Source organism: Lissotriton helveticus, chromosome 6 (assembly GCF_964261635.1).
Source record: "Lissotriton helveticus chromosome 6, aLisHel1.1, whole genome shotgun sequence".
NCBI classification, from domain to species: Eukaryota; Metazoa; Chordata; class Amphibia; order Caudata; family Salamandridae; genus Lissotriton; species Lissotriton helveticus.
The window spans coordinates 114,089,410-114,103,753 of record NC_136067.1 but is presented as its reverse complement, the minus strand read 5'-3'; the positions used below and the strand labels follow the sequence as shown (position 1 = coordinate 114,103,753).

At 47.3% G+C, this 14,344-nt stretch overlaps 1 protein-coding gene across 5 annotated transcripts in view; it reads right to left on the bottom strand.

Annotated features, from left to right (window-relative positions):
• The window catches only part of LOC144762305 (exportin-5-like), a 2,106,094-nt gene that overhangs the window by 1,316,524 nt on the left and 775,226 nt on the right, over positions 1 to 14,344 (bottom strand). For all 5 annotated transcript variants that reach the window (XM_078647454.1, XM_078647456.1, XM_078647455.1 and 2 more), the window contains exon 16: positions 10,649 to 10,675. In XM_078647454.1, coding sequence (XP_078503580.1) covers positions 10,649 to 10,675 — 27 coding nt within the window. The remainder of the gene's footprint in view (positions 1 to 10,648; positions 10,676 to 14,344) is intronic.

Genomic DNA, 14,344 nt, shown 5'->3' with positions numbered 1-14,344 from the left:
CTCAGCGGACTTCGGTACTACGGATCTGTGCTCGGATAGATGGTTATGGGCTGTTACGACTCCGGAGCTCCGGGACTATGCGGCCATTTTCTTCGGCCGGTAGCCACGCCCTCCCGTGGTGTACCTTTTTAAAGACCATTAACAGGTATGACCCTAACCCAATCAAGTAAGTACCTTCTCCTGGCATGTGCAGGAATAGCACTCGCATTTTGCTGCTGCAGTACAGGCGGAAAGTGCCCAGAGTCCAAAGGTCAGGAAAGGAGAGTTTTGTGAAAATCCCCCTTAGAAGTGACATGTCCAATACTCACCCAGAGCCACCTCCTACTCTTCTTCAGCTCCTAGGGATCACCTTTACCAAAGATGTCAGGCATCTCCGAAGTGGACTCGGAAGTCCTGGTGTGTACACACTGTATACCTCGGTACTGACGCAGGGCCTTCTTACTGCGGAATGCCAAGCAGCAGTCGCAGCAGCTCTCGTCATGGGCCAAAGACATGCACAAGTTGCACACTGCATGGAGGTTAGCTCAGGGATACTTACAGTGCTACTGGGGGCATCTCTTGAAGAGTGTCTATTCCATTACCTTGAGAGAGTCTTCATTTTCCAAAGGGAGTTTGGAGCAAGCAGTGGCCCGAAAGACCCTCATGGCAGATAGGCTCGGACGCTTGTCTGAGGGATCGAACATGCACCTCAAGCCGAAAAGCATGTCAAAGAGTGTTTCTGCGACTAGGGTGGAAGACAGTGGGCTTGTGGCAACAACGGTAACTGTCGAGAGCAGGATCACACTGGATCACGTACAACATCGATGGTGAAGAAAAACAATCTAACAAAAGAGTTGGTGACCATGCGCATCTACATCCAGAGGAGGGGTCACTGAGAACTCATGACTCGCAAGACTTCTTTGAAGAAAAACAGCTTGCAACGTCCAAGCCCAACACCAGATTGCAGGAGTATGCAGAGCATGTGTCTCTACAGTCACACATGCTACAAACATATTCACACTTGCATGCTATGAACACACACATACATATACATGAACACTGTTGAAACAGAGCAGTAGCACCCAGATTACCAGTTAGGTGGCGTAACCATGTTCTTCCGGCTGATATCATTGCTCCAAGAATCACTTGTTATCTCATAAGTCACTGGAAAGGACCAGCCTACTGCAATACACAAGTTTCTTCAGAAATGTTCTGGGCCGGCCTCCCCTACCTACTTTACGCTGCAGCACTGGCATCTAGGGCTGTTTGGATTACAAACTTCATGAAGCCAACCTTTAATCACCAAGTGTTTGAATGCCAATAATGACCTCATTTTAAGTGAGACTTAAGAGCTGAGGGAGAGGTAATGGTAAAAGAGGATGCAAAGCTATCTAAGCCAGAGGCAAAGAATGACTTGTGGGTTGTTAGCCACAAAGCACAACCACTAGAATATATGTAAAACTCACAGTGCTGTGAAACACAACCTATGTCCCAAGTTGTTGCTATGATGCCACACAACGCTAACAGACTATTCAAGGGTTAAATTAACACAACATCCTTTTGTCCAAAAAATAAGCGTTCTGACAGGGAAAAATGGAAGGCTGTTCCAATGATTCCGATAATAAACACAATCAATTTGGATTCATATTACTAATTTTCTGGTATCACCACTGACAATTAGCAGAAGGCCTTCAGAATTAGTACTCATGCATAAGGTGGAAAACCATGAAAGCTGTATGCAATGCTGGGGAATCCATCATTATAGATTACAACCCCTGTCTCAGCATCAATCCGCTAAAACAAATCCTTCCGCAATTAAAAAATGACAATGACTGGTACTAAGGGTTTTGGGTCTTTCATCTTTGCGTAAAAAACGTGTTTATTTCCTACACTGGTATAAATAAAGTAAACCTCCTGCAAAAGTACATTAATGGAACCTAAGGCACAAAAAGTTAAAAAAGCACCTTTTGAAGATTTCAGAATGGATTGTATGTGGGGGAGACAGAGTTGCTAATTCATAGTAACGGACTGTAGCCAAACTCCAGCATTGCTGAATACAGTGCCTAAGGCTTTAAGATTGGAGTTTATAGTAGATGAAGCAGATGTATAGGCTTTCCCTATAGCCTGCTGTGCCTGTTGCGCCTGTTGCAGTTAGGTACCAGAGATGTAGCACTGGAATTGAGCAACACCACCAGGTTCTACGAGTAAACTGTTGGACGGCTAGTTCAAAGAAAGAAAGACCGAAGACATTCTTTCCATTAAAATTACTTTAATACAGCTAGCTTTACAACTATTATTGATAGGTGAATATCTAGGGTGGAACAGGACAAATGTGAAGGAAATAGTTAACAACAGAATAAGTGGGCACTTCAGTAGTTTCCCAGTAAGTGGACTGTTCAAACAGCTTTCCCAGCTCTACTGCTGCGGGATTTATCCCGACATTTTTAGACCATAAATAATTACAGTTATTGCAATATTACTTAACACATTGCACCTGAGCTGTGTGATAATGATTTTGTTAGCAAACATTTCAAACTAAATCTACGACGGCTCAATGAGCTCAAATTCTGTGCCATATGCCAGCATCAAAAGGAACAGCTCAATTAAGTGACTATTACGTTACATGGACTAGGGGGCGTGGCTTGGACGCCAATGGGGAAGGCGGCGTGAGCCCGGAGCTCCGTGCCCGATCCCGGCATAAATCCGGATAATTACCCATCACCGTGTATGAAACCCAGCGCATCAGGTCTCTGAAGTGCTCCGCCGCCCGGAGCCTTGGGAGCGGAGCGAAGAGGGTCACCTGCACAGCCAGAGGAACAAATTGAGTGTCTGGAGCCGTCGGACAAAGACAGACAAAATGGCGGCGGGACCCTGATGCTGATAAACTGTTACTTGGCGACCACTGGAAACCTGCGGTGAGGGTAACCGGACCCTGAACGTGGGTAAACACTGGGGACCTGCTCCGGTTGCAAAAGAAGGCAACAGGTGGTAACAGCGAGCCCCGTGGTCTGCGGGCCGGGACCCGAGCCATCCCAGCATTGAGCTCAGCAAATGGCGACGGAGCAGTAGACCAGAGGCTGCAGTAGTCCAGCATCGGGGCATGCCGTGGAGCTGAGTAATTGGAGCACTGTCGGAGCACGGCTGTGGACTGAGCCCCCGGAGACCCGGAGAAGCCCGTGGTGCTTATTAGTGGTGGAGCTGACAGGAGCCGGCGTAGGAATCACCGGGTGTACCGAGCCTGCAGAGGACGAGTAGGGAGCCTTGAGGTCGCTGGGGTCATCGCGTCGAAGGAGAAGTGGAGCGGCCGAAGCGGGATCACGAACTGAGCCTGGGTGAATGGGGTGTTGCGTGTGTGTCCCCTGTGCTGCGGAGGTGGGACGGGGGTCGAGCGTGCAGCGCTACATGTACCTGAGCTGGTGAGAGCGGCATATGTGGTCGCCGCTCGGTGTTGGCTCGGCGTTAGCAAAGTGCAGAAGCGGAACAGTGCGTACATCGTCCCCCCTGTGTGCTGCATGTTGAGGGAGGAGAGGAGATCTCCTGCGCCATCCACAACTGGCTGTCTGGGGCGGTGAAGCGCTCACTGCGGAACCTTGCCTGGCGTATGAACTCCCTGAGCTGCCTGGGGGGGGGGCACTCCAGTCTCTGGTTACCTCACCCCGAGGCAGGATCATACCGGGCCTCATGAGTGGCCGTGCAACGACTAGCACCAACATAGAGGTCAGTGCATAGTAGCACTGGGTTGCCGGATCCGGATTGGGCCTCTAGTATAATGTGACTTGAGTCTGCTGGTAGAACCACGGAACGGAGGATACGCACGGTCGTGCTTCCCATGGAGACTGGTGGCATCAATGGCATGCTGGGACAAGCACCGCAATTAGAGCTTAACCCGGCGGGGACTGGTTTGGACCCCCATCTCTAGCTGGGGGCTCCCGCAGACGCATTGAATAGAACTTCGCCCACAAGTTGGGATCCCAGAAGTCGCAGGCGCTCTGCACGGAAACGGGGAGTGTCTGGATGGACACGATGAAGCCTAAAAGCAAGAAGGACGAGACGGTGGAAATGGATGGCAAAAGCAAGGCAGGGCAGGGGGCGTCGGAAGCACGGCCGGAATCGGGAATCCAGCAACAGTTGGACAAGATCCTGGACGCCATAGCTGCATCAAAGGAGGCCCTTCAGCAGGATATCGCGCAGGTGGCAACTGGGCTAGGACTGTTGTGGGCAGATCACTCGAAATTAGCGGATAAGGTGAAGACGAACGAGGACGCCCTCCAGGATCTGCTCCCGGCTCACGCCGCCTTGACATCCAAAATGGCGGACATAATGGACCGCGTGGTGGTCTTGGAGAAGAAAGCGGAGGACTACGAAAGTCGGAACAGACGCAATAATATACGCGTGGTGGGCCTTCCAGAAAAAACGGAAGGGGATGACATGATTGCCTACTTGGAGAACTGGCTCAGGTCTGTGGTTGCGCCGGAGGGACTGTCCACTTTTTTCACACTGGAAAGAGCGCATAGGGTCTCGGCGCGACCTCCACTGCAGGGCCGTCCACCCAGGCCATTTGTGGCTAGACTACTCCACTACAAAGACAGAGATCTGTTGATCCAAAGAGCGCGAACGGCTGGCCCCTTCGCAGTGGAAAACAGTAAAGTAACTATATTTCCGGACTACACACAGGAGATTCAAAGGCGCCGAGCCTCGTTCCTAGCAATTAAGAAAGAGCTCAGGGAAGAGGGGATCCAATACTCATTGATTTTCCCTGCAAAGCTGAGAGTTATTGTAGATGACAGTACACAGTTCTTCTTCACACCGGAGGAGGCATGGTCCTGGTTGGAAACCTGTAGGGCGGGCACGGATCGAACAGAGCAAAGGCGCTCGGAGCGGCCCAAAGCGACAAGTACGCGCCAATCTCAGAGGATAAGGAGAAGAAACAGACGTCTGCAAATGCAAACGCTGTCACAAGCAGCGGCAGAACGACAAGGAGCGCTGGCAGCGACGTCGGCAAACACTGGCTCGCAATGAACTGAATCGGTGGCAGCGACCGACACAGGAGAAGAGAAGACACATTCGGAGGCTGAACATTCGGACACGGACAGCGCTAGGGGTCCGGCGGTCACACCCGGGACAGCGGAGGGCATGCTTGATGAGTAGCCTTACTGAAGGGCAGCTGGTGGTGACTACTTTAAAGTAGACTGGCTGGACACATGATTGGGAACTGTAGTGAAATGAGAAGGGATGGAACTTAGAAATTAGATAGGGGATCACAAGGCAGCGGGGCGTGTGGCTGGCGTAGCCGCCTGTTGGATCTGAGCAACCCCTAATTGCCCTTAAGGCAACCCGTAGTGACTACTGCGGGATATAGTTGTGTGAGTTGTAACAAGGTTTGGATGGGGGCTGATAGTTTCATATTAGGTCCTGTTCTGGGGGGGAGAGGGGGTAGTTACATGGGATGTTGTTGACCGGGGAGGCGTTTATGGTGTGGGCATGCACGTGGTGATGATTTGGGTACGGAGGAATACTCTCAATGGGGACGTTACCTGAACTGCGATGTATCACATGGAATGTACGAGGTCTGAATACTATGGCAAGGCGTCATAAGGTACATGCTTATCTGGTGCGCAAGGGGGTACATGTGTCCCTGCTCCAAGAAACTCACCTCACTAAGGCAGAAGGGAAGGCGCTACAACGTAGGTGGAGGGGTCAAGTTTTTAGTACGTCGTATTCAGCGTTTGCTAGAGGAGTGCTGATTTGGATAAGAGCGGGTGTCCCTTTTCAGGCCACGGACCACATCTTGGACCCGGAAGGCAGATATGTAGCAGTAAAGGGGAGGTTGTATGGCAGAGATGTTGTCTTTGGTAGTATATATGCTGCAAATGTGGAAGGCATGGCTTGGCAGTTCGGGCTGGACTGTTCCCAGGAGGCCCAGGGTCAGACTGATTTGCATATAGCCATGTCTGAACTGGGGTGGCAGAGTGGGCTAAAGAACGGTGATGGATTAAACCCAGATCTTTTGACTGGGTGTGAGTGTTTGATTGGTTCAGATGCTCTGTCCATTACCACCCCCTTTTGTACCGCTTTTGGCCGCCATAAGTGTGGCAGGGTATGCTCAGACGTGAGTCCCTTGCTCACTTTGCCACTGGATTCAAGCAAGCCGGTCTGAAGACGGCTGTAATGCCAGAAACTGGTCCTCGGAAGCTTGTTTCTGGTCCAGGGAAGGCATGGCTTGGCAGTTCGGGCTGGACTGTTCCCATGAGGGACAGGGTCAGACTGATTTGCATATAGCCATGTCTGAACTGGGGTGGCAGAGTGGGCTAAAGAACGGTGATGGATTAAACCCAGATCTTTTGACTGGGTGTGAGTGTTTGATTGGTTCAGATGCTCCGTCCATTACCACCCCCTTTTGTACCGCTTTTGGCCGCCATAAGTGTGGCAGGGTATGCTCAGACGTGAGTCCCTTGCTCACTTTGCCACTGGATTCAAGCAAGCCGGTCTGAAGACGGCTGTAATGCCAGAAACCGGTCCTCGGAAGCTTGTTTCCGGTCCAGGGAAGGCATGGCTTGGCAGTTCGGGCTGGACTGTTCCCATGAGGCACAGGGTCAGACTGATTTGCATATAGCCATGTCTGAACTGGGGTGGCAGAGTGGGCTAAAGAATGGTGATGGATTAAACCCAGATCTTTTGACTGGGTGTGAGTGTTTGATTGGTTCAGATGCTCCGTCCATTACCACCCCCTTTTGTACTGCAAATGTGGATCAGGCACGCTTCTTAGACAGTGCATCAGGAGCACTTGCACATTATCTGAATGGCCCTGCAATAGTTGGAGGGGATTTTAAATCAATAACGGAAGTGGTCCTAGATAGATCACATCCTCCACTGGTAGACTCCCCTGTTCGCCGATTAGCTAAGAAGCGCTTTGATTGGCAAGATGGGTGGGGCTTAGTGGACATATGGCGCACGCACCATCCACACGATAGGGAACCATTCATTTTTTTCGGCCTTCCATGAACTACATGTCAGGATAGATACAATACTATGTTCTCAGCCCATAGCCCCCATGATAACACACACTGAATATTTAGCTAGGACCATAGCTGACCACAACCCACAGTTATTGTCCATTAATTGGCTGAGGGAAAGATGAGCGATCCCTACTTGGAGGCTTCGCCCTGAGACGCTGGAAGACCAGGTTTTCCAAACAGAGGTGCGAATGGGCATAGAACGCTATTTTGAGGACAATCAGGGTACAGCGTCAAGTCGAGCGGGAGAATGGGATGCTTTTAAAGTGGTGATGCGAGGGCTCTGTATTGGTAAATATTCCGGGGTAAGGAAGGTGATAGTGAGCGATGTAGCAAAGGCAGAGGAACGTCTGAGGGAAGTTGAGAAGCAAAGGCCGGAACAGCCGACACTGCAGGCAGAACTCATGGAAGCGAAGGAGGCAGCGGCGGCTGAAATAGAGTGCTTACAAAGTTTTGATTACAAAAATTACATGGTAAAAGCCCACGAGGAGCGGGACAAAGTAGGAACGCTGCTGGCACGGCTGGCGAACCCGATCCTGAAGGGGGGCCCGGTCTTGAGGATAGAAACGGCTGAGGGGGATATGGCTTACTCACAGAAGGAAATACTATCACGGTTTCTGGTTTACTACGAATCCCTGTATAAATGTAACTTGAGACTGGATGACTCTGACATAGATGACTACTTAGAGGGGAGCCCACTCCCGCGACTAGATGAAGAACAGGCAGAGCTGTTAGGGAAGGATGTTACTTTGCATGAGATCCGAGGGGCGATCAAGCCCATGGCTCGAAATAAAACACCGGGTGCAGATGGCCTGCCCGTAGAATTCTATGCACAATATGTCGACATCCTGGCACCCCGCCTACTAGAGGTATATACCGAGGCCAAGGTGTTAGGCCGGTTGCCTGAATCCATGCGAGAAGCACTGATTATCCCTCTTTTAAAACCAGGAAGGGAAGACGCAGATGTGACCTCTTATAGACCGTTGTCTATGCTGACGACAGACTATAAAATACTGAGCCGAGTTTTAGCAACCCGTTTACTGCCATATATGACCACACTGGTACATGCTGACCAGGCGGGATTCATTCCAACTAGGAACACATCCTCGAACATTCGGAGATTAGTACGGATCATGGGAGCAGGCCAGCAAGAAGCGCGACTACCAGCAGCCCTATCAGTAGATATAGAAAAGGCTTTTGATAGTCTGGAATGGGCGTTCCTTTATAGAGTGCTGGAGAGATTCGGTCTAGGAGAGCACTTTGGGGCCTGGACGAAGGTATTGTACACCTCGGCAACGGCTAGGGTAAGATTGGGAGCAGTGGTCTCCACCCAGTATCGGGTCCTGTGGGGGACGAGACAGGGGTGCTCCTTGTCCACACTACTATTCGCTTTGGCAATAGAACCACTTGCAGTGCAAGCTAGGTCAGGACGATATTACCAGGGTCTACGGTTGAGGGACGTACCACAATATATATCGTTATACGCAGATGACCTGCTCCTGTTTTTGGAGAACACGGGGAAAGCGTTGCAGGGAGCAATGTCCCTGTTGTCACGATTTGGAGAATTATCGGGCCTTAAGGTGAATTGGCACAAGACGTGCCTCTTCCCGATGCAGCCACAAACACACCCGCCGATGTTGTTTGAGGAGATGAAATGGGAGCCCACATGTCTCACGTATCTGGGGGTTCGAATCTATCATGACGCCACGGATATACTAGAAGGGAATGTGGGGCGTTGTATTAGAGCTTTGAAGGGAAACATGGTGTTTTGGTCCACGCTCCCTCTTTCGGTGGCAGGGAGAGTAGCTCTCCTTAAAATGGTGGCCTTGCCCAGACTGCTTTATTATTTTCGGACTCTGCCTATTTGGATCCCTCCGCGCATGTTTAAAGAACTGCGGTCGTTGACTATTGGTTTTCTGTGGGGTAATGGGAGGAGAAGAGTGGCGTTAACTACGTTCATAAGGCCTAAAGCTGAGGGAGGGATGGCAGTCTCCAACTTTGAGCTCTATTATTTGGCAGCCCAACTGCAGGTGCTCACACAAAACATAGCAGCGGAATTCCGGGGCCCTGAACAACTGCACAGCTCGGGGATACAGAGGCATGTCCTTTCCTATATAGTATTGCAACAGTCACTGCACTTACGGGATTTAACATTAGTGGAAAGGACCCTTTGGCAGTGCTGGAACAGGAGTAAGCGCAGGGCGGGGATGGCGCATCCATATGCGCCGGAAATTCCATAAAGAATGTTGACAGCGCTGCCGCACAGTGGAGACTGGTCCACCCTTATGGAGTGGGAGCAGCTGGGACTTGAAGTGGTGGGAGACTTATACGAGGATGGGAGGCTGCTGCCCTTCCACACAGTGCAGGAGAGGTTTGGGCTCCCAGACGGTGGCTTCCTGATTCATGCAGCGGTGACGGCGGCGGTTCGGAAGCATTGGAAGGGGGGGCAGGTGGAGCCAGTGACCACCATGCCTTGTCAATATGTTGTAATGGCTGCAGGAACCTTTAAGGCGGTCACTTGCCTTCACTCTCGGATGTTGCATGAGGGACTGGGACCGCTAGACGGTTTGAAATTAAAATGGGAAACGCAAATAGGCAGATCCATACCTGACACGGCATGGGCCCACATTCTTGAAAGGACATGGAAGGGGAGTAGGAATGCACGTGTCCATCAAGTACAGTTTTTTATATTGTACCGAGCTTATTTGACCCCAGGGAAGATTCGGAAATATTTCCGGGTCCAGAATGCGGCTTGCCCTAGATGCTTAGAACCGGGTGTGGAACTCGAGCATATGCTCTGTACCTGCCCGTTTTTGAGGCAATATTGGGCTGAGGTAGGGGAACTCCTAAATGACATAACTGACAGGCAATTAGATTATGATATGGCAGTGTGCCTGCTACACTGGTTCCCACACACGACCAAAACTAAAATAACTGGCAAATTTATTGACCTGGGATTATTATTAGCTAAGCGGGAAATCACCTGGCACTGGAAATCGAGAGATGGGCCATCGAGTAAGAGGTGGAGAACTGAACTATGCAAATGGGCAAGCAGTGAGAGCTTTATCAGATTACGACAGGCCAAGCGAACTGATAACGAAAAAGCTCTGGAAATGGCTAGGGCATGGGAGACATTAGTGCAGGCTCTGTGATATTCACAAGTGAATGAGGAGGGTTAATGTAGGCGGACATGGCATGTGATACTTATTATGTGCATTGTATTCTGAACGTTACCTATATAACTGATATTACATGGTGATATATACATATGGAATGTGCCCACACCAGCAGCCAGGGGAGGGAGGGATCCGGGGTTAGTTGGAGACTACTATGGAGACAAATTGGATGGCTATTGGGGGGTGAATTATATTTTGAATTGTATGATGATAAAAAATCTAATATAATAGGTTTACAAAACAAAATTTACGTTACATGGACTACACAGAGGTTGGTTACAGTTCATTAACAAACAGCATATGCTACTATTTATAGGTCACTGAACATATCAATTAGTATACAAGCCTAAGATGTTGAATTTTATTTTAAGATGTTTATGGTTTCATATAAAATTCTAAGTTGTTTTCCAGAGTGAGTCAGAAGACATTACACACTCTAATATATTGTACATGCTGCTTTCATAGTATATACACACTTACCTTAAGCTCTTCAATAATTTCAAGGAACTATAGGGGAAGAAAATAAATTAGATTAACACCTACAGTCAAACGTAACAAGATATGTATGAAAATATGTGTTGAGTGCAAAGAAATGAAGCTTTTAACAATGTATTGCTGTAAAACATTAGATATAATGATATAATTATTCAATTTGTATTATAATAATAAGAGTTCTATAGGCCACCTGAAAGGATTCCAACAAAAATGAACACACACCAAAAGTCTTTAACAATGATCTCTTGAATAAAGACCAAGTAAGTAACAAAATGAAACATCAGAACAGTGAGCCCAACTCCCCGTTCTCGGTAACATATTAATATTTTGTTCATATCCTATTGCAAATACATTCTGCAAATTATCTTTATTAGTAGTACCTTAAAGTTAGATAGAAATAGTGCTCATGAATAGCTTAGCTTGAACTGTACTTTATTCGATTGCGCATATATCAATGACCCTCTACATTTCTGTATTGAGCAACATGTGAAAGTACTCATTCCAACCCCATTACATTCATCTCCTGTTTCTTAAGCTTCTGACACTACCTCAAAGTGTACTGCTGCTTCTTTCCTTAGCCACTATTTTGTCCCTGCTGCCATGTCAAAATAAGTGATGTATTCCACCATTTATGATCTTACCATAAAGGATTCATAGGATAGGCATTCTTAAATTGAGTGGTTGAATGGGAATGTCAGAATTTGTGCAAAACGTATGGCCTTTTGATTTAGTTTTTACATTAAAAAGGCCATTTAATATAAGAGCTCAAATTAATTCTTTAGGACATGTTACTTGAACTATGATTTTTCAATACATGTGAGTGCATTGTGTGTGAAAATATGTCAATCAATTCACTGATGAAAGTCCCATGTGTTCACATGGTGGCCTTAAGCTTACAGAGAAGCCAGAAGAGGCATAATATTTGAAAAACTACATCTTATACAATGAACTATGAAGTCATAGAAGAGACAGCAACAATACTTCTATGGCCTCCAATATACTTGAAAAGCGTTTGTCTAGTAACACAATGACTAAAACGAGATATCAAAAATTCCTGGAAACCTGGGTATGTTAAAAGTGATAACAAATGACCTTCAGGGTTACTTGGAAACTAAGTCAGAAATTCTAAGAAATGGCAAATAATCTTATTAGACCTCTTAGGGTTCCTGTTCTAATATTATTAAACATTTACATAGTGATTATAACTTACATTAGAGTACAGCGTAATGCTATATTCAGTAGTTCACCATCAGGAACATTCACACTAATCACGTGCTAAAATTGGATAGCAATATAGTGCAGCTCGCAAGTGAAAAGAATGTGCAAAAGAAGTGAAATTACAGATACAAGCAAAACATGAATAAACAACACCTATCAATATATTGAATGAGACCTAAAACATTTATAAAAAGAAAGTGGGTGCAAAGAATGTCTCCCTAACATGTCAACAGGGAGACAGAAACTGCCCCAAGGTGTAGCCGTCTAGACCCCTTGAGTGTAGAATTTGTCGGGGTGATAATAGGACCTGGTTCTGATACAATAGAGAAGTAGTTAGTTAACCTAAAGGACACAAGCTATCTAACAGAGTTTCAGCAAAAAGATTATACAATGTTGACAATAGGAAGGGGAAAAGATAGGAGGCTTACCTTCTAAAACAGGGCTATTACTGTTAAGGAAGAATGAATCTGTAGGCTCTTTAGAGCATAAAATGGAAATCAGAAATAAATGCTCACTCTCATTCTATATGTATTGAGTCCACTACCTGTAATCTGTTATTTTTATTATTATTGGTGTCTCGCAACACAGAAGGATCCAAGTCTGAACAACAGATGTAGCATAAAGAATGGTCTGGCAGTTTCTGTAGCCACAGGATTTAAATATAGTGCATTGGTGCCCAAAGTGAATTCTAACCCTACATGCTTACAAAAATTGGAGACAGAGTACCTAATTGGAGGTGGTCCTTTGAATGGACTTAAACGAGAAAGTCCTGTAGGTCCGAATGGGCAACATTTCCCTCTTGGCCTACCTGGTTATCCAGACAATATTGCTTTGTGAACAAATGGAATGACACCCATATAGCTGCCTGGCAGATGTCAAAACAGGAACTCCATGAGCCAGTGCAGTGGTAACAGCTATGAGCTTGGTGAAATGAGCTTGCAATCCTACCAGAGGCTGCCTTTTGGCAAATGTATAGCAGATCTTAATGCAGAACGCAATTCGGGGAGAGATGGTCCTCTTCAGCACAAGCTTGTGTGTTTTTGATCTAGTGAACTCCACAAAGAGCTGGTCTTCTACCTGGTGTTCTGTGGTATGAAGGATGCTCAGTGCTCTTTTGGGGTCTAAGCTGTGGAGTCTCAACTCCTCCTTAGAGGAGTGAAGGGGCGCAAAGAACATTAGCAAAGTGATATGTTGACAGAGGTGGCAGCAGTATACTAAAAAAGGTTCATCATAAATCATAATGTTCCGGATCGGAGAAGGCCCAAAACCTAAACGCTTTCTGAACCCCAAAATTAACCCTGCACCCAAAACCAAAACGAACCCTGAACCCCAAAATTACCCCTACACCCCAAAACCCTAACCCACCCCGACCCCTAAAATTATCCCACCCCAAAACCCTAACCCACCCTGATGCCTAAAAACACCCCAGCACCCCAAAACCTTAAACGCACCCTGAACGCTAAAAATACCCCCTACACCCCAAACCCCTAACCCACCCTGACCCCTAAAATTACCCCAGCACCCCAAAACCTAAACCCACCCTAAAAATATCCCAGCACCCCAAAACCTAAACCCACCCTAAAAATATTCCAGCAAACCAAAACCCAAACATATACATAACCCTAAAAGTACCCCTGACCCCCTTAACTTATACCCCTGCACCCCAACCCCAAACCCTATACTTACCTTATACTTACATTTAAAAAACATATGCTTTTACCATTCATGCATTTACAACGAATTTCGTTGTAAAAGCATGCGTAGTAAAACCATATAAAATGTAATTCCATGCATTGTAATGGAATAGCAGAGTCATGGCATTTGCGCTGTCAAAGTATGCGGGGTGATGATATGCGGAATAAAAGATTTGTGGTAATGGTTGATTACCAGCTGGGTGTAATCTGAGGTGGTATGAAGGGCAAAAGAATGATGAGTTGGTATGCTACACCCTCCGATCTGCCGCATCTAGTGCAGATTTGTGGCAGGAGTTAGTTATGTTTTTCCCACCTGGAATATGGCCTCGGCTTTCTTGCGGAACTCCTCTGGAAGTTGTTGCCTCAGCTCTTCGATCTCGTCCCACTGCTGGTGGCCTTTGCGGGTGAGGAGCGCATTGGAGTTGGCTATCCTCTATTTCCATTGTTTGGCACCTCTCTCTCCATCTTTCTGCCAACCTTAACTCTCCTCTGATGGTGGCCCTGCTAATGTGGAGGCATTGTTCCTCTTTCCTGTGGTCGTCACAATGATGAAATCTAAAGGAACATTCCCCTTGATGTATTGGGGGTCCTGTGTGGAATGTTTGAACTACTTCTCTAAAAGAGGGGTTATTGCTCTTCCCACAGCTGGCTCTCTGAAGCTTCCTTGCCTTGTTCAAGGATGCTGGAGAGTATGGGCAGATAACTATTTCCTTTGAAGGCAGGCATAAGGGTTTCCAGAAGGAAGCAAGAGTCTTTCATCTCTTCCTCC